We start from the raw sequence: 19025 nt of genomic DNA, 5'->3' as shown, positions 1-19025 counted from the left end.
GATTGCACTGTGCAATCTGAATAACAGACCGGAAAAGTCAATATTCACTGGGTTTAAAGTCAATTACAAAATGTCTTACAAAGTGAAAGGTCATAAGAGAACCATTGGGAAAAGAAAACGGCATACATGGATTGGAAGGGGTTTTGTTTGTTTTGCAACATCACCGAATGTTTAAGTTTACTACTTTCTTTTAGAATGAACTGCAGGTGTTTAAAAGATGCCAGGGTTACTAAGGGTGCCATCTAGCACCCAATTACTCCAAGGAGCCCACTAGACAGAGACAATGGAGATCCATGATCAGATGTCTTTAATGTTCTTTAAAAGCAGTGGGGATGAATTGGATGAGGGCTGCAGCATTGCGAGTTAATTTTTTACCTTGCCTTGGTACAGAAAGAAGAAAAGAAAAAAACATGAAATTTGTAACTTTAATAGGGCCACAAGGTTCCTTTCCTTGATGGCCTGGGAGGCCAAAACCATATTTTCTTCAAGTTATAAAAACACATATAGTTTTCAAGATGAGCAGATACTTGGAGGAGGGGGAGAACTGAGAGTGAAGGTCCTTGCTTGCAGGCCACAATCCAGGGCACAGGCAATGGAATGCCAATATAATAGACTCCATTTCAGTATCAATCCCATAACTGCCACAAACATGTAAGGAGGCACAGGACACCCTCCACTCACAGGCAAGGACAGCCACACATCTAAGAGTGAAGCTGGTTCCTCTTCTTTGCTTTGAATTTCTTTTCTTTAATTCCCTTCCCATTAAAGGCAAAAGCTGTTCGCTACAACTTGGACTGAAAGCTTCTGTTATCTGATTTCTGAAACTCAAGTTAGAGCCTATGTGCCTCCCAGGGAAATCCTAAGTAGAGTTACTACCTTCTAAGTCAACTGAAGTTAATGGGCTTAGACAAATCTAACTCTGCTTTAGAACTACACTACGAACTCTGTATAACAGTATACAGGGTCATTTCAAAACTCTTTCTGGATCTGCAGGTTTGAGTCACAACTACTGTCCTACAAATTCAGTAAGTCATTTTCATTTATTTACCAATTTAAAACATTTCTATGCTTACTTTCCACCCAAATAGGATCTCCAAGGAATAACTCCAAGGTTCTAGTCTAAATCTAATTCCAATTTACTATTGCAAGTGTCTGGAAAAAAAGGTTTTTCATGCAAGTGAAATAAGAAGCCAGGAATTTGCCTGTCTATAACAAAGCTCTGTTGCTTCATAATGACTGAATGCAGCCTATCAATAGCATTAAACTCAACGGATCAAGCCTTAAACCAAGTAAGCATGAAATTGTAGCCCCTCTGTCATCTCCAATGCTGAATGGCTTGCCTGCATTGCAATAGGTTTCCTTTGCCTTCACTTATCTAATTTTACTCCTGACAGTAAATTAACTTGTCAATTTTGTCCTGTTAACTGAGTGTATTCAAAGGCTCCCCCCCCCCATAGCATCCTGATCCAAGATGCATCATTAGAAACCCTTTTTATTTGAATGGAGTAGCATCCAAGTAATATGTTTAGAAATCCGGGCCATGATTTATATTATTCCGGGCCATGATTTCTATTAATATTGTGGGACATATATCTGCATTTCAACAACTTGTGTAAATTCTGACCTTCTGGGAATGTAGTATCTGAACATAACAAAAAAGAAGGCACCAGAGTCCTTTTATCATATCATGGGAGAGGTTAGGATTGCCATCTGCACGTTGGGAAATACCTGGAGATTTTGGGGGTGGAGTCTGAGGAGGGTGGGGTTTGGAGAGGGACTTAAATGCCATAGAGTGTAATTGCCAAAGTGGCCATTTTCTTCAGGGGAACTGATTTCTATTGCCTGGAGATCAGTTGTAATAGCAGGAGATCTCCAGCTACCATCTGGAGGATGGCAACCCTAGGAGAGGTGTTGGACAATATGATGGGCCAAACATGCTGTGAGATACATGCTTCCCCTATGCAATCTTGCCTGGACACAAGACCTATGAACCCATGTACAGTTCTCCAATTTGCAAGGCTCCTATATCATTCCTAGGAATGAAAGGAGAGCCTGAGAGCAGAAAACTTTAGAAATTAAATCATATTCTTTGATTTCACCATATTACGCCACAATTGTCACAATTAGCAGACATCACCAGTGCTCCAGTTTGGTACTTACATTTGAACAAATGTTAGCTGCTGCAACACAAACATGAGGACAAACCTCCTGGAGAGGTCCAGCCTTCTCCCTGTCCACTCTGTCCTTCCCATTCCTTACATCTGGCCCAAAGGGGCGGGGGGACTGGCTGGGCCCAAGAGGCTTTGAAAGAGGGAGAGACCTTGGCAACTTTTAAAAAAAGGTTTCTGTGCTCCTAAAAAAACCCTCTTTATAACCCAAAGTTTGTTCTAGCTATCAGCCAGTCATACATTTCTCTTCCTGCACAAAATGCTCAAGTATGTAGTAGCTACTCAGCTCCAAGCATTTCAGGATGAGGCTGATTATCAGGACTAACATGCTAAGTCCTAGGTTTAGGAGAGAAACTACCTTGGTTATCCTGCTGATGATCGATACAAGGGGGGGGGGAGGGAGAGTGTGACTTCATTGATTCTCCTGAATGTTCCAGCTGTTTTTGATCATATCAACCATAATATCCCTCTGGAACACCTTTCCATATTGAGGGTTGGGGCACCACATTTTGGTGACTCTGCTTCTGTCTGCAGGGTACAATCCAGAAGCTGATGCCAGGGAACTTGAGCGCTGCACACAAGAACATGCACAACCAGCCCTAGGGTCAGCTTCCATTGACCATGTGGGACCAGGCCTTGATTTAGCAGCCCCCCTGGAGCCCCTCCTGATCAACAAGGCTGACTGAGATGACAGACCTAGCAAAAAAAAAAAGTGTCTGGTCTGCAGCCCCCATGCTGCTACTATCAAGTAAGACTACTGCTCCCCACAGTTATAGCTTCTTCAAGGATAGTGACCCAACTTTGTAGGATGAAACCCCAGAGTCAACACATACTTGAAAAGATCAAGTCTTTGATCAACAATATGTAAAGACTTTAAACATTCTGCATAAAAAAAGATAATGCTTACTGCTTCAGAAAGTGTAAAGTTATGCAGTAAAACTACAATAAAATCATTATTGAAAATACTAGGCACCACAGCGAAATTTATAGGTGCCACAGTGGCCTGGTACCTGGGATTTGCTGAGCCCTGGTCTAGTCAGAGTAAGTGTCATTCAATATGGTGTGAAAATGCATCAGATAAATGGAAATTGGAGAACTAGCATATGAGTTCCATTCATTACAGCAACACTAAAAAAGCACAACAAATATTAAAATCATTCTTTTAAATATGTAATTTTGTAACAAATATTTTCATATTCAGTTCTGTTACTCCTTTGTCACAGCATCTTTCTATCCTACACCAGGTATAAATGAAGCTACTGTGGTATTAAAAAAAAGTGTTATGAAAAAACGGTGGCAGCAGAAAACTAGGTAATATATAGGTGACCCCATTCACCTCACAATGGTAATGTGGTTGATAGCTGGGACATGTGAAATGAAAAGTTTTTTTTAAAACCCACCCACCCCCAATCCCACAATATTTTAGGTACCATATTTCCCAGTGGAATATCTCCCTATTTCTCAATATTTTAGGTTTCCTGTTTCCCAGTCTGGGCCTAGGATCACTAAAGACCAGTTGTTTCCAAACGAATCTGTTTGCTGCCTCAGAGCACTTTCTCCAGAGCCCCCTTGCCAAATGATGTGAGGTGGGTGGTAAACAGGGAAAGGGCCTCTTCTATTGTAATGCCACTTGTTTGGGAATGTCCTCCTATGGGAGGTTTGCCTGCACAAAGCCCCCATTATTAGCATTTAAAACAGCCCTTCAATATCTTCATATGTATTTAAAGCAGTGGTTCCCAACCTTTTTTTGACCAGGGACCACTAGGACTTTTTTGTTCGGTCCAGGGACCCCAAGGTTCAAAATAAAAACTCAGAGAATTTGAAAATAAACTTTAATCATAACTGTTAGTTAAACATTAAACTTAGAATAATATTTGAATATATATATTTTATAATAGAGAACTTTTAATTGAAACTATTAATTTATTATGGGTTTATAACTTTGTTTCGCGGACCTTAATTTAGTTCTCGCGGACCCCTGGGGGTCCATGGACCCCTGGTTGGGAACCAGTGATTTAAAGTATCCAAGTATTCTTTGAATCTAGAATGCTGGTGCTAGAAAACAAGAACCACAGCTATTGTTGGTCCTTCACACTGTGTCCTAATTAAACAAACAGGTTGGTTTTCAGGGTCAAACGACAAAACAATGCCTTCAGAAAACCAACCACAGCAGCATTAAAACAAAAATGCAGTGCCAAGTTTTTATCTTCTCGGTTCAGAAAACCATTAAATAACTGTAGCCCTGTGAATCATCTTGAAACTTCAAAGCCTGAAATGCCCAGTCTACCATTTTTAGGATCATTAAACTATACATCTACTGTACTGGAAGTAAATAATTAGCCAAGCCATTTAAAAGCAATGCTGAACACCTCACTTCTTAATTAACAACATTCTCAACACTGCCTTTCCCCATGCTCATATTATTAAGCACTAGTTATACAACCTGAACATCTAACCACAACTACCAACTAACTCATTATCACATTAAACACGCTTGCTTGCTTTCCATAATGAGTGAACGATGATATAAATGTACAGTGAATTATTTAGTATTTCTGGGGCTTTGGATATATCCTCCAAGATCATTTCATTCATATAGACTGTAGATGGCTCAGGAAAGATTAAAAATACTCAACTATCATTAACTGAATCAGTGTTCTTAAATGTTACAATAGATGTCTAATAGTTATATCTCAGTATATTTTCTTTTGTTGATTTAGATATTCAGGTACACCAAATGCATTTCAGAATGACAAACATAACTAAATTTTTGAAGAAGGAACATTTGAAAAATCACCTGACCTTCTAGGTGTATGAATTTTTAGGTATATTGTAAAACCTCTTACTTTCCCGTGTCCATAATGTTTCCCCCCCAGTGGAAAATAGTAGTTCTTTCAGAGCTTGCTAATAGACGTAAATGGAAAATTACTGCACATGAATTAGAGAAGAAAAGTCACTTCCTATAAACACCCAGCTGTGGATTTTGTAAACTAACAATGCTGAACAGTGACATGCCAAGCTATTTTGCTTAGCACACAGGTTCTCAGATCAAACAACTGAGGTGAGTCCCTGATGCACTGGCAGCTCGACTGGGAACAGTATACACATGAACACACACATGAATCTGCCTTTCGCTGAATCAGACCATTGGTCCATCACGGTCAGTATTGTCTACTCAGAATGATGTTGTATCCTTGATGGATGGCGATGTTTTTTTACATTCTGTTTCTCTTGCTGGTCATGGGAGCAGCAGTGGGAAACAAGAGCCGGGGTGGGGAACTGTAGGAAGCTGGCAAGCCTGCTTCCATCCCTGGCACAAAGCTTGCAGCTTACCCATCCTCTAGTCCACTGGTTCCCAACCAGGGGTCCATGGACTCCCAGGGGTCCGCGAGAACTAAATTAAGGTCCGCGAAACAAAGTTATAAACCCATAATAAATTAATATTTTCAATTAATATTCCATGGACCCCCAGGGGTCCGCGAGAACTAAATTAAGGTCCGCGAAACAAAGTTATAAACCCATAATAAATTAATATTTTCAATTAAAAGTTCTCTATTATAAAAATATATATTCAAATATTATTCTAAGCTTAAAGTTTAACTAACAGTTATGATTAAAGTTTATTTTCAAATTCTCTGAATTTTTATTTTGAACCTTGGGGTCCCTGCACTGAACAAAAAAGTCCTAGTGGTCCCTGGTCAAAAAAAGGTTGGGAACCACTGCTCTAGTCTCTGTGGCAGCAGCTGTTTTATCTGAGTTTACAAAAAAAAATCAGGTCCATTAGACCCGAATCCGAATGTTACCGTTTTTTTTTTCACATCTCTAGTGTAGTCCTATGCAAAGTTACTCCAGTCTAACCCTATTGGAACTCTAGGAGTATACATAGGACTGCACTGCAAATTTCTGTTTCAGGCTCACTTCTTAGTTAGTTCTCAAAACTCTACTTTGGGATGATGTTCTGCTATTCGCAAGCATTTTCAAAATTCACAAGGAACAGTTCCAAGTCATCTCTATCAACATATTTTGGCAATCTCTTAAAGTCCACCTTGCTAGAGAAGGACCCCCCCCCCCCCCATTCCCTGCTGCTCTTGCTCCAATCTCATCTGTTGTATGGACCACTCATGCACACGCTGCCTCTCTCTCCTGGAGTTCAAGTTTTAACATTTCTAACTCCATGGCCTTCATCTTTTCAGCATGAGCCTCATGTGTGATGGTGGGTCAGAACCCACTTTGTGCTTTCAGGAGGGCTCTCCATTGAGCTGGTGGGCAATGCTTCCCCCCATCCTTCTGGCCATCCATCTCAGCTACCTGAGACACTGCTCCAACTGCTCCCCACAATCTTGTGGCACCTCATCTCTGCTGGCTCCCTCTTGGCAACAATGAGACTACACTCATATGCCAAGTGCTGCTTCTGGCCCTTTTGGTGCTCCAGGAAAATTTTTGCAGGGTTTTCCTCACTCACCCTCTCCGCCTTTCCTTGCTGGACCTCTGTAGCCTTCTTTCACCCAGGTGTGATGGGTCACTATCATAACCTAATCAAATGGCCCTCAAAACCAAAAAAATTCTACTCGCCAGTGCTATATTTTCCCATCAGTTTGTGCTCTGATCACATTCCAGACTATGTCAAATCCTCAAATCTATTCCAGCGCATAACCACCATGTCATAAATCCACCCTGGGTCTATGTGTGCTTACATGTGAGTTGCATGTTTGTGTGCACTAAAGCATGTTCCTCTTCTCCGTGCCACTAAAAATCCAGCCTTCCAATTTCCAGTGTCCTGGGGAACTCTAGTCAAGTCTGCCTCAGAGCATGTGCAAAGGGCAGTTTCCCAATTACTTCAGCCCTTCCCTTGTGTGTGTGTGTTTTTAATCGTGAGCCAGTGATTAAGGCACGTGAGGAGGACTCTGAATCACAGTCTGCTCTCTTAAACTGGAAAACTTTATTGCTACAAATTAAGCTAGAGCACAAGACAGGGAAAATATTATCAAGCCTGCAGATCGCAGATCTAATGAAAAGAATAGTAAAAACATAACACTAAGCTAAATTTAAGAAGATTTACCTTCAACATACTCCCTAGATGTCCATGGAACTCTATGAGTGAGTCTTACAAATGAATGCGCAAAATTTAGCAACCTGCTTTGTGACTGAGGCATCCCCCTCCCAAAGTAAGTACTTGGTTTTTCCCTCTTCAGAGCTAGCAGTAGTTTTTTTAAGTGAGGGAACTATGAACTTTAGTCTAGCTTCCTCATTAAAGGGACACTTAAGGAAAGCATGTTCGACTGTGTCTATTTCTCCCAACTTGCAAGGGCAGCGTCTCTCTGATCTCAGTACCTTCTTATATCTACCTTCTAAAATTGCAGAAGGTTCCTGGCAGGTAGAGCAAATGATTATCTCCCTGGGAAAGCATCTCTGGTCTCCTTACCTTTTTGGTGCATTTTATGGCTCTCTTCCCTAGGAAAGCAAGGGTCTGTTAGGATCCCAGGGACTCCCTGGTGTGTTTCAAAGCCCCTTACATCTCTGGGCATGACACGTAATACAATAATTAAACAAGTCAGCAATTTCAAGATGACCATTTTTTGAATACTTGCAGAGGAAATTTTTTCTCTGTTCTAGACTTTGTAATAGGGTATCTCTGATGAGTCTCACTGATGTGGAAGTAATGCTGCTTTGAGGAGGTCAACATCTCCTTTCAAGGTTATATAATCATCTTTTGTTGCTAAGTTCTAGCAATGCCAGAACATTTCAATTTAAGTGGATAAGTGTTTCCATTTTGAGGTTGTTCTTTTATTTATTTTTTTATAAAAATGCTGTATGCGGTTTTAATAGTTTTAATGGATGTTTTATGATTTTATTGTATTTAGTGTTTGTTGATTTGTTGATACCTGCCCTGAGCCCAGCCTCGGCCGTGGATTGAGGGCAGGATACAAATCTAAACAATCAAATAAAACTTTGAACTTAATTACACTGGCAAGGCTTGTTCACAGAAGATGTTGGAAATCAGACAAGGCTCCTACTTTACTGCAGTGTTCTGCCAAAATAAAATAATAATATCATTGGATTAAATTTACTGGATACTAATGTAATCAGAATGTATGGATGAGCTATGTTATACCTTTATTTAATGGCTAGAAAATAATGTAGTTTGATCTTTACAAATTGAATAGTAATCTCTATCAGGAAGTTACATGCCTGTTGTCTTGAATAGTTGTTAGTTGTTCGTTTCATTTATAATCCTCCCATCTCACTGTGTGATGTATTCACTGATCTGTTGAACTTTATTTATAGTCCACCCAACTCACTGGGATTGGATGATAGTTGCAGATACTAATATGTTTCTATTTTTACTTTAGAATGATTGTTCCCATGAATTGTTGATCTTTTGTATTTATTTCATTTATGACCTGCCTCCTGTTAAAAAAATGGACTTCTGTTTTATTTTACCAACATATGAACACTCAAGAATTTCTGCCAAACTATTTAGATGACTGAACTCAGCTACCCATCCAAGGACTCTTTTTTGCTGCCTCTGTTAAGGTTCTTGGTTTAAGATTCTTCTGTTAACTGAACCATACTTGTTACAAATGTATGGGAGCAGGGTTGTTTTTTACCCCAAGTAGGACCTTACACAAACCTAGTGAGCTCATGATCTGGAGTGAGTGAACAGGAGGAGCAAACAGGGAGTTTTGTGTGGGAGTTTGGCAGGGGAGTTTGAGGGGAGTGCAGGAAAGACTGGATCACTTCCTATATGAATCAAAGCAACATGTGCCATGTTTGTCTTTTTACTTGAGGAAAATGGCAATTACATTTGTAGCAATTGTAAGTCCATAGCCCTACTGGAGGAAAAGATACAAGGACTTGAGGCACACTTATCCACACTTCATCTTCTCAGGGAAGGTGAAGAGTTCAAGGACAGAATGCATGATGCACTCTTGAGAGGGCAACAAGAGGAGGAGGTGAAGGTATCTCAGGAAAAGGAGGAGCACCAAACCCAGAAAGAGGGCATGTGGAAGAATGTGACCCACAGGAGCAGGAAAATCAGGAGACATTCTGAACCTCTATTGCTAAGCAACCAGTACCAGAGCCTCCCCAGATACTGACTCTGGACTACTGGAACAAGGCTCACACAGAATTCAAAGGAAGTTTCTTAGGCCCCTGTGGATGAGAGGACTCATTCTTATGACTCCCAATATAGGAGGACATGTGTGGTGATAAATGTAGACTTCCTGCTGAAAGGGATAGAGGCTAAAGTGTTCTAACCAGACTTGTAATCTTGAGAGGTATGTTATCTTCCAGGTGCATGTATCCAGGCTGTGACTGAAAGGCCAGAAAGACTTATCAAGCCCATAGATTATTATCCCTTCTTGCTCATCCAAGTGGGAATAAATGATACTGCCCGTCACAGCCTGGAACATTTAAAAAGAGACTGTGAGGTTCTGGGTAAAAAGGTGAAGGACCTTGGAGCACTGGTTGTGATTTCATCATTTCTTCCTATCAAAGGCCGAGACTTAGGAATAGAGAGAGGAATACTAGAAATAAACGTCTGCCTACGCAGATGGTATTTTCAGGAAAGGTTTGGTTTCTTAGACCATGGCCTACACTTTCAAGATGAAGCACTTCTGTAAGGAGACGGTTTGTACCTCATGAGGGAAAGAAATATGTGTATGGCAAGAGCCTTGCCAATCTGATAACTAGGGCTTTAAACTAACTCCTGTGGAGGAGGGAGATAAAAATCTGAAAGCTAGTATGATGCAAATTACTGAAGATAAGAACAGAAAAGAGGTAAAGGGAGGGCCATATATGCAGGTTAATTTGCAAGTAAGAACAGAAATGAAGCCATGAAGGCACATAAATCATGGCTTCCAATGTCTCTACAGTAATGTGCAGAGTATGAGAAATAAAGAGGAGGAACTTAAAAGTCTTAATACAGGTCAGGGACTATGACCTAATAGGCATTACTGAAACCTGGTGGGATGAGACTCATAATAGCAATATTAGTATTGAGGGGTACAACTTGTTTAAAAGGAATAGATGGATAAGGAAGGGAGGAAGAGTAGCGTTATATGTCAAGGATGTATGTACTTGTGAGGAAATATATGATTCTGAACATGGAAGGTCAGTCAGTCTCTGGGTAAAAAAAAAAGGAGTAGGAAATAACAGTGGTATTATGGTGGTCTGTTATAGACTACCAAACCAGGCAGAAGACTTGGATGATTCAATGCTAGACCCATTTAAAAAATGTTAATAGAGATGGAACACAGTGGTCATGGGAGATTTCAATAACCCTGATATCTGTTGGAAGTCAAACTCTGCTAAAAATGAAAGGGCTAATAAATTCCTAACTTGTCTTCTGACAACTTCATTTTCCAGAAGGTGCAGAAGGAAACAAGGGGTTCTGCTATCTTGGTTGATGAGGTGAAAGTAGTGGGCACCCTGGGTAGTAGTGACCATGTAATTTTGGAATTTAAGATCTTGGGAAAGAGAAAAGATGTATATAATCAAACGTACAGGTTCGACTTTAGAAAAGCTAATTTTAACAAACTCAAAGTTATGCTGGGTAGAATCCCATGGTCAGAAATACTCAAGGAGAAGGGAGTTCAAGAGGAGTGGGAGTTTCTTAAAAGCAAGATATTGAAGGCCCAATCACAAATTATTCCCAAATTATTCCTTACTGTACTTGGATGAATGTTGGATATGCCAATAAAGGTATCTGAACTGAACTGAATTATTCCCATGAGAAAGAAAAATGGGAGAAACCTTAAAAAGCCAAGGTAGTTCCATAAACAGTTTTCTAAAGATCTGATTTTTTTTTTTTAAAGACACATTTAGGAAATGTAAGGAGGGGCATATAACCAAGGATGAATATAAACAAATAGCCAGTGCTTGTAGGGAGAAAAACTAAAGCTCAATATGAGCTTAGGCTAGTGAGAGATGTTAAACACACACACACACAAAAGGGGGTTCTTTGGTTATATTTGGGGCAAAAAAAAAGAACAAGGAAGTGGTAGGCCCACTGCCAGGAAAGGAAAGTGGAATGAATGAAGAGAGGGCAGAACTGCTCAGTGCCTACTTTGCCTTGGTAGTAGTGCAAGGGAAATTGGGCTCAAGCTGGCAAAAAGAAAACACATGAGCTTTACTAAGAGTCAGCATGGATTCCTCAAGAACAAGTCATGCCAGACTAACCTTGTCTCCTTTTTTGACAGAGTTACAACTTATTTGGAACAGGGGAATGCTGTGGACATAGCTTATCTTGATTTCAGTAAGACTGTTGATATGGTTCCACATGATATTCTTATTGACAAATTGGTAAAATGTGGTTTGGATCCTACTACTGTTACATGGATTTGCAACTGGTTGGAATATTGCCCCCAAGAATGCTTCTTAATGGTTCCTCATCCTCTTGGAGAGGAGTGACAAGTGGAGTGCCTCAGGGATCTGTCTTGGGCCCTGTGTCAACATCTTTATAAATGACTTGCATGAAGGAATAGAGGGGATGCTCATTAAATCAGGTGATACTAAATTGTGAGGGGTAGCAAATGCAGTAGAAGACAGAATCAAGATTCACGATTATCTTGACAGGCTGGAAAACTGGGCTAAAACTCACAAAGTGAATTTCAACAGAGATAAATGTAAAGTTCTGTATTTAGGTAGAAAAAATCAAATGCATAATTAGAGGATGGGGAGACTTGTCTTGGTAGTAGCACATGCACATGCGGAAAGGATTTAGGGGTCTTAGTAGATGAGACAATGAACATGAGTCAGCAGTGTGATGCAGTAGCTAAAAAGGAAAATGTGATTTTGGGCTGCATCAACAGTAGTGTCCAGATCACATGAACTGATAGTATCACTTTATTCTGCTCTGGTTAGACCTCACTTGGAGTACTGTATTCAGTTTGGGCACCACAGTTTAAGAAGGATGTTTATAACTAGAACGTGTCCAGAGGAGGGTGACAAAGATGGTGAGGGGTCTGGAGAACAAGTCCTATGAGGAAAGGCTGAAAGAGCTGGGTATGTTTATCTTGGAGAGGAGACAATTGAGAGGTGATATGACAATCATCTTCAAGTATTTGAAGGGCTGTCATATAGAAGATGGAATGGAGTTTTTTCTGTTGCCCCAGAAGGTTGGACCAGAACCAATGGATTGAAATTTAATCAAAAGAGTTTTGGCGAAACATTAGTAAAAATTTCCTGACAGAGCAGTTCCTCAATGGAACAGGCTTCCTCAGGAGGTGGTGGGCTCTCCTTCTTTGGAGGTTTTTAAGCAGAGGCTAGATGGCCATCTGATAGCAATGCTGATTCTATGACTCACTATGAATTTAGGCAGATCATCAGAGGGAGGACAGGAAGAGATGAGCCAGTGCTTAGTTCTTGAAGCCCTTTCTCATATTTCCAGGGTAATGCAGATTGCCAGTTTGGATTCAGGAAGGAATTTTCCTCCAGGCCAAACTGGCCCAGGGATTCTGAAGGTTCTTTGTCTTCTTCTAAGCATAGAGCAGGGGCCACTGGGGGAGTGGGGAAGGGGAGGTAGCTGTGAATTTCCAGCATTGTGCAGGGTGGTTGGTTTACATGACCCTTGGGATCCCTTCCAGCACCTTGTTTCTATGTTTCTAAGAGGCTTGGATTATACCTACAGTAGTTGAATTGTGCGAGTGCAGGGAGAAAAAAATATTTTCCCCCAAAGGTGACTTTCCCTCACATTTTGTGTAGATTTTAGTCAATATGATATGCTTTGAGGTCTGTACCTCTGAGAACATCCATTTAAACATAATTTGCTACTGTTCTTACCTGGTACTCTTTTGGCCCAGTTGATCATGTGTACCAGCTCTCTGTCAGCAAGGTTAGTCAACAGTGACATAATAGAAGCTTCATTGAAAGGCCTGTTAGGATCATATTCTGAATAGACAACAGGTGGTTCTGCATCTAGCAAGGCACTGACCATCTGGTCTGCTGTCAAAGACAGGGCTGGACTATTTTTCTTGGTATGTTTAATCACCAGGGGGCCTGGCCAGAGCGTTGGGCTTCTCGATTCAAATGCAACTCCTCCAATCTTGCCATCATGCTCCTCTCTTTGTCGCTTGTGTTTCAGCACACGGCCACCTCTGCGGTCTTTCCGAATCCCTGGAAGAAGAAAAGAGCGTCTTAATTCATCATCTTTTGCTTCTATAGTGCTCCTGAAAGGTAAGTCTGGAAAGAACACCAATAGGGTTGCCAGGTTCCTCTTTGCCACCAGTGGGAGGTTTTGGGGGCAGAGCCTGAGGAGGGCAGGGTTTGGGGAGGGACTTCAATGCCATAGAGTCCAATTGCCAAAGTGGCCATTTTCTCCAGGGGAACTGATCTCTATCGGCTGGAGATCAGTTGTAATAGCAGGATATCTCCAGCTAGCCAGTACCTGGAGGTTGGCAACCCTAGATACTGAGTTTATCTTATCCAACTCCCTGCCCTAAGGGAGTCCCAGCCATACATTTAATTACAAGCAATACATGTAATAGATGTTTATAGAATAATCAGCACCTTGATTATAATGTGCTATAAGCACGGAATAAAAATAAAACAGTCACAGCTGGCCTGACTGCACAGGAGGCATGCAGCAATCTGAGAGCTATTACACAGCATACACTGCAGCATCACAAGGGATCATGGGGTACATCTCTTGAACTGTGAAGTTAACACAAGTGAAAGTTTTACTCTTTCCTTTTCAAAGAGACATTGATGGATTTCCAAAGGATGACTCCCTGACTGTAATCCTCAAGGCAGTTTCAAAACCTAGTATAGTGTGGAAGCAAAGGGGTGCCTTAGTGATCTTGGGATTCCAAACTCATGATCCAATTCCTGCAACTATGGCAAATGTCCCATATATTCCTGCACCTCCCTTGCAAAAATGGTGTGATCCAGCCTGCTTTTTGTAAACATGTGCATAAAGGTGATTTCTTTCTTTTTGATCGCAGATATTGAATATATTAGTTTTCTTTTGTGTGCCCTCCAAGCAACTTATGCCACTTCCATGGGACATTAGAAGCTGGGTAGTCAGTTACTGACAGGGGATATATGGGTACGTTTTAAGCAGGTCCAACAAATGCAGATTTGATGCCAACCAACTCCATCATACAACTCCCTGAATGGTTAATTCAAGCCCACAAAAGATCTAGGTTCCCACCAGCAAGTAAACCTGCTCTAATTTACACAGGGCCAACTTCATAGCATTAATTATCTAATCTCCATCTATTGGTAAGACAGAGTGAAGCAAAATTAAATAAAGAAGAAAAACTATTTAAATTACAGAGGGTCAAACCAAATAACAGTGATGTTTTCTGTCAAGTTAAGTGGCATATCCTTTCTGCTGGCATAGATGGTTCAATCAGACAAAGCTTAAAATCATCACCAGGATCACCATTAGTAGATAGTGTTGTATCACCGACAAAACAGAATCATATAACCAGTAATGGAATTCATCCTTCCACTTTTCGATATGCATCTGCTTCTTTACTAGAAAAAAAAGCCCATGGCTTACACTAATGCTGCAATTCTAACAGCATTTAAGAAGCAGTTCTCAAACTATATGCTCTGGAATGGTCCAAATTAAGTTCGTGGGGCTGTTCAAGGATTACTGTTTTGAGAATTGCCATGACAATGGCTTGACATCTGTCACTGAAGAAGATTAAGCCAGGAATTGATGCCAGGCTTCTGAAATCTCATACAGCCGCCTTTTCGTCACAACAGTCCACCAAAAATTGCTCAGAGAGTCATTATAGTCTAACAGAGAACGTTGGCTTTGAGTCCAGGATATGCAGCTCAGTTAATTAAAGACAATGGGGATTTTTTCACGGAGGTTTGCTGCGGTTTCACTTTTGTTTTGGCCGGGTGCAAATTTTTGATTTTTCACGACTGATTCAAATTGAAGAATAAAAACCGCTTCATCCCCATGTTAAGTCAAACCTGTTTTGCTCCGTTCTTTGCCGTTGCTGCGCGGTTTTTGGTTCAGATCTCCATGAAAAAAATGCCTTTGTTCCTTGGTTCGGATCAATTGTCCCTGCCCATGCCGGCTAATTTCTCCTCCCCCAAGAACGGCGATTGGCTGGGGGAGTTTCGTGCTCGGAAAAGAATACCACCCCTTTTTGCTGCACTTTGTGTGGCGGACACCAGATGTCGCCCAACAGAGATCAATACACCAGGAGAAAATGCTTGCTTAGTGAGTTGGCAAACGATCTCTATTGAGTGGAGATCAGTTCTTCTAGGAGAAAATTGCTACAGATTGACTGGAGGTTGACCACCCTCTCAGTTAAGATACTGCTTTGTCATGTAGATCACGAAAGGGAGACCAGGAAGGATCGTCAGTCAGTGTCTGGCTCCCATGGCGCTTCTTGTATGGCCAGGAAATATCAGATCGCCACCTTGCTACCACTTTGCTACCAGGGAGCAATGCTTCCCCACTACAGGGTTCTCTGGGTCAATTTAGGATTCCTTGTTTGCCATCCTCTGTGCATGGTGTAGGACTTGCTGGGGTGTGGAGGTGGGATGAGCCCCCCGACAATTTCTGCGCCGTGCTGTGCTGGGGAAGGAAGGAAACAGCGAAACCAGACAGGAGTTGTACGGGAGCTAGTTTGGTGCAGCAGCGGCCGCCAGCAAAAACCAAGAAAGGGAGTGACATCTAGTGGCCAGATGGGGCGAAGCAGCAGCAGTACCCAAGAAAGGGAAAAGTGGGCAAAGTGGGGGGGGATGATCGCCCCAGCGCAGTCTGAGGGGGCGGGCAACACTGACCGTTCGGGAAAGGGGGGGAGCGTGACCAAGTACGGGGTGGGGGGAAACGGGGAGAATGGCAGATGGAAAAATTATAAAAAAACACAGAGGGACTGGGTTTTTTGGGGGGGCACTGGGGCCGTGTCCACAGAGCTGAACCACACAAAGCAATCCGGTGGGCGGAGCTTGGGCGGAGTTGGGGGCAGTCATAAAGCATGAGCTGGATGGAAGGGGAGGCCTCCTGCAAAGGGGACAGAGGTAACGGTTGTCGAATACTGCGTGTTTTGTTCCCATAATAACCATAACTACTTCGGGATTGAAAGGGATAATCCGCGGCCATGAAAAAAAAATTAAATCGTTTTTTTTTTTTGCTCCACGACAAGAAAGAAGCAAAATCTACTGTGAAAAGTTGGCCAATGATAGTAAACATCATGCTGGTGGTGACTTGGATGAGACAAACTTTATAACTTTGAAAATTTGAGCCTAATCATACTTACTCAGAATCAACTTCAACTCCCAGGAAAATATTCATACAGTGGCAACCTTACTTATTTTCTCCCCTTCTACCTTTCAAGAATAGTCATGCTAGTTTCTACAAAATATCTAGCATAATCCAGCACTTAATTCTGTAGAAACCGATATAGCACTATTCTACCTCAGTCTGCCCAAAAAGGCACTAAAAAGAAAGAAAGCATTTTGAGGTGTCATGATTTCTTTTTGTAGCATGTTGGTCCCAGGTTGTGAGTTCTGGAAACTGTAATATATTCCTGTGACACAAAGGCAGCAGCAGATGCCAGAGGAGCCCCCACCTACTGGGCAAGAGGGAGCAGCCTGCTCCAGGACAGGGCGGTGCACCTTGCAAGAAGGCGGTAGCAACCCGATGGGGCCAGCTGGAGTGGCAGAGTGTACCACCTGCAGCACAGTCTCCCTTCCACCAGGGAGCAGCTGCATAGCCAAGGCTGGATCGGGGGGAGGGGCCTTGGGGGCTGCTCTGGTTAGTGGGAAGAGTGGGGCGCCGCCGTGGCCAGAGGCTGTGGGCATGCCTTCAATGTTTCCTAGCATTATTGTCTTTTCCAGTGAGCCTTTTCCAGTGACTAAACTAGAGTAGCTTCAATTAAGTCATTTTAGCTTCTAGCAGCATAATTACCAGGTAAAGCTTTTGGGGGGCTATTATAAGGCTGCGAAGGAGCGTGAGGTGTGTTCGCTGTTTTCCATGTCAAAATTATGTGTGCTGTATTTTAAAAAGAAAAATGTTCTCCTTGGGTTGGATTTTTATGTGTACAGAGGGGTTGAGGGAATATTCAAACATTATATAGATAAATAAAATAATGTAAAGGTGTGATTATTCAGTAACAGTTCATAGAGGTCAACATAATTTATTCTATCGTTTAAAAGAGTTGTTGATTATGTACATATATAAAGAAAAAGGGGTAGGAGGTTTGCCAGCCAAGGACATTATATGGGGGCATGAGGGGACAGCAAGGGCATCTGGCTAGCTCTACGCACACCCAGCTGAGATGGAGCAAGGCAAGGAAGGGTTAATATAGGGTTGCCAGCTCCAGGTTGAGAAATAGCAAGAGATTTTTGGGGTGGAGCCTGAGGAGGGTGGGGTTTGGGGAGGGGAGGGACTTCAATGGGGTATAATGCCATAGAGCCCACCTTCCAACCCCACCATTTTCTCCAGGAGAACTGATCTCTATCACCTGGAGATCAGTTGTAATAGCGGGAGATCTCCAGCCACCACCTGGAGGTGGTGTCTAGGAGATGTCTAGAAAGACACTGGGGTTTTGAAGGCGCAAAGGCGGACAGGTGAAGGGAACTGCACTCATGAGGAAGCTTGTGTGGACCTTTGCTGATTCCAATAAAGAGACACTTAAGGAGCACCATTGTGTGTAGTGAGTCTCTGCTGCAAATGGAAGTCAGTTGTGTTATCCTTCTGCCCCCACCCCCACCCGGGGGGGGGGCAAAGAAAATTCCATTAGAAGAATATAAAACCACAAACTAGGGCAGGATTAGAAGAATTCGAAACCACAAACTAGGGTAGGACCTAAATAAATATATAACACAAGATGGCAACACATCACCTCAGCATGAACTTGAAGTGAAAGTTTCATGATTATCTATTCTGCTTTTGATTGATAGTTTCAATGTGATGAGAAAATAAAACCAAAGAAATTTCCAAAACTTGATGGTGGAAATTTCAACCATCTGACCGAAGACAAAGAGCAGTTACCACATGAAAAACAGAACATTGGCCAGTGGAGGCACTGGCTCCACACAGTGCAACACACTCTAGAGAAAGAAGAACAACTGTACCTATTTGAATCCATTATGTGGTTATACTTCTAACTAACATCTATTTAAGTTTAAAAGAAAACTGTTATTTATAGTAAAAGATCCCCTTTTACCTCACAGCCACCCCCCACACACTGAACATTATGTCATTCTACCAATCATAACTAAGCCATCCTGTTCTTTGGGTCCAACTAAGAATTCTAAGGCAAGAGCCTTAGTTGGCAGCAAAAATAAGTAGGAAATGCTAAGGAAGGCAAGAAGGCAGCAGAACACACGTCACCTCCGAAAGGTGCCTTTACAGAAAGGTGCCTTTACAGGTGTTATATATAAGAGGTCTCAGAAAAGAGCAAAACGTAGAAGTGTGGAATGTGAAGCTCCTTGAAGCTATCAACAAGGTTGTCCCTCTGTGTCCACTCCCACCTCTAAGGCATAAACCAGCCCCCTTGTTTACTACAGAAGTGGGTGACATGAAGAGGAATAGGAGATGTCTAGAAAGATGCTGGTGGTGAACTAGGGTTGCGAACCTCCAGGTAGTGGCTGGAGATCTCCCGCTATTACAAATGGTCTCCAGGTGACAAGGATCATTTCCCCTGCAGAAAATGGCCGCTTTGGCAATTGGACTCTATGGCATTTAAGTCCCTCCCCTCCCCAAACCTCTTCCTCCTCAGGCTCCACCCCCAAAATCTCCTGGTATTTCCCAACCTGGAAATGGTAACCCTACGGTGAACCCATACCCAATCGGAGAGATTACGCTATAGAGCTCATTGGAACACCTATGGAGCAGCAGTGATGGCAACAAAAAAATGTTACTACTCTGCTACTATAGAATCA

At 42.0% G+C, this 19025-nt stretch overlaps 1 protein-coding gene across 1 annotated transcript in view; it reads right to left on the bottom strand.

Moving 5' to 3' along the window:
- The window catches only part of ESR1 (estrogen receptor 1), a 288535-nt gene that overhangs the window by 45326 nt on the left and 224184 nt on the right, over window positions 1-19025 (bottom strand). The window contains exon 5 of the mRNA XM_056853656.1: window positions 12951-13283. Coding sequence (XP_056709634.1) covers window positions 12951-13283 — 333 coding nt within the window. The remainder of the gene's footprint in view (window positions 1-12950; window positions 13284-19025) is intronic.

The sequence above is a fragment of the Euleptes europaea genome, chromosome 7, assembly GCF_029931775.1.
Source record: "Euleptes europaea isolate rEulEur1 chromosome 7, rEulEur1.hap1, whole genome shotgun sequence".
NCBI lineage: Eukaryota > Metazoa > Chordata > Lepidosauria > Squamata > Sphaerodactylidae > Euleptes > Euleptes europaea.
The sequence above is the reverse complement of the archived record's forward strand: the minus strand, read 5'-3'. Positions and strand labels throughout refer to the sequence as shown.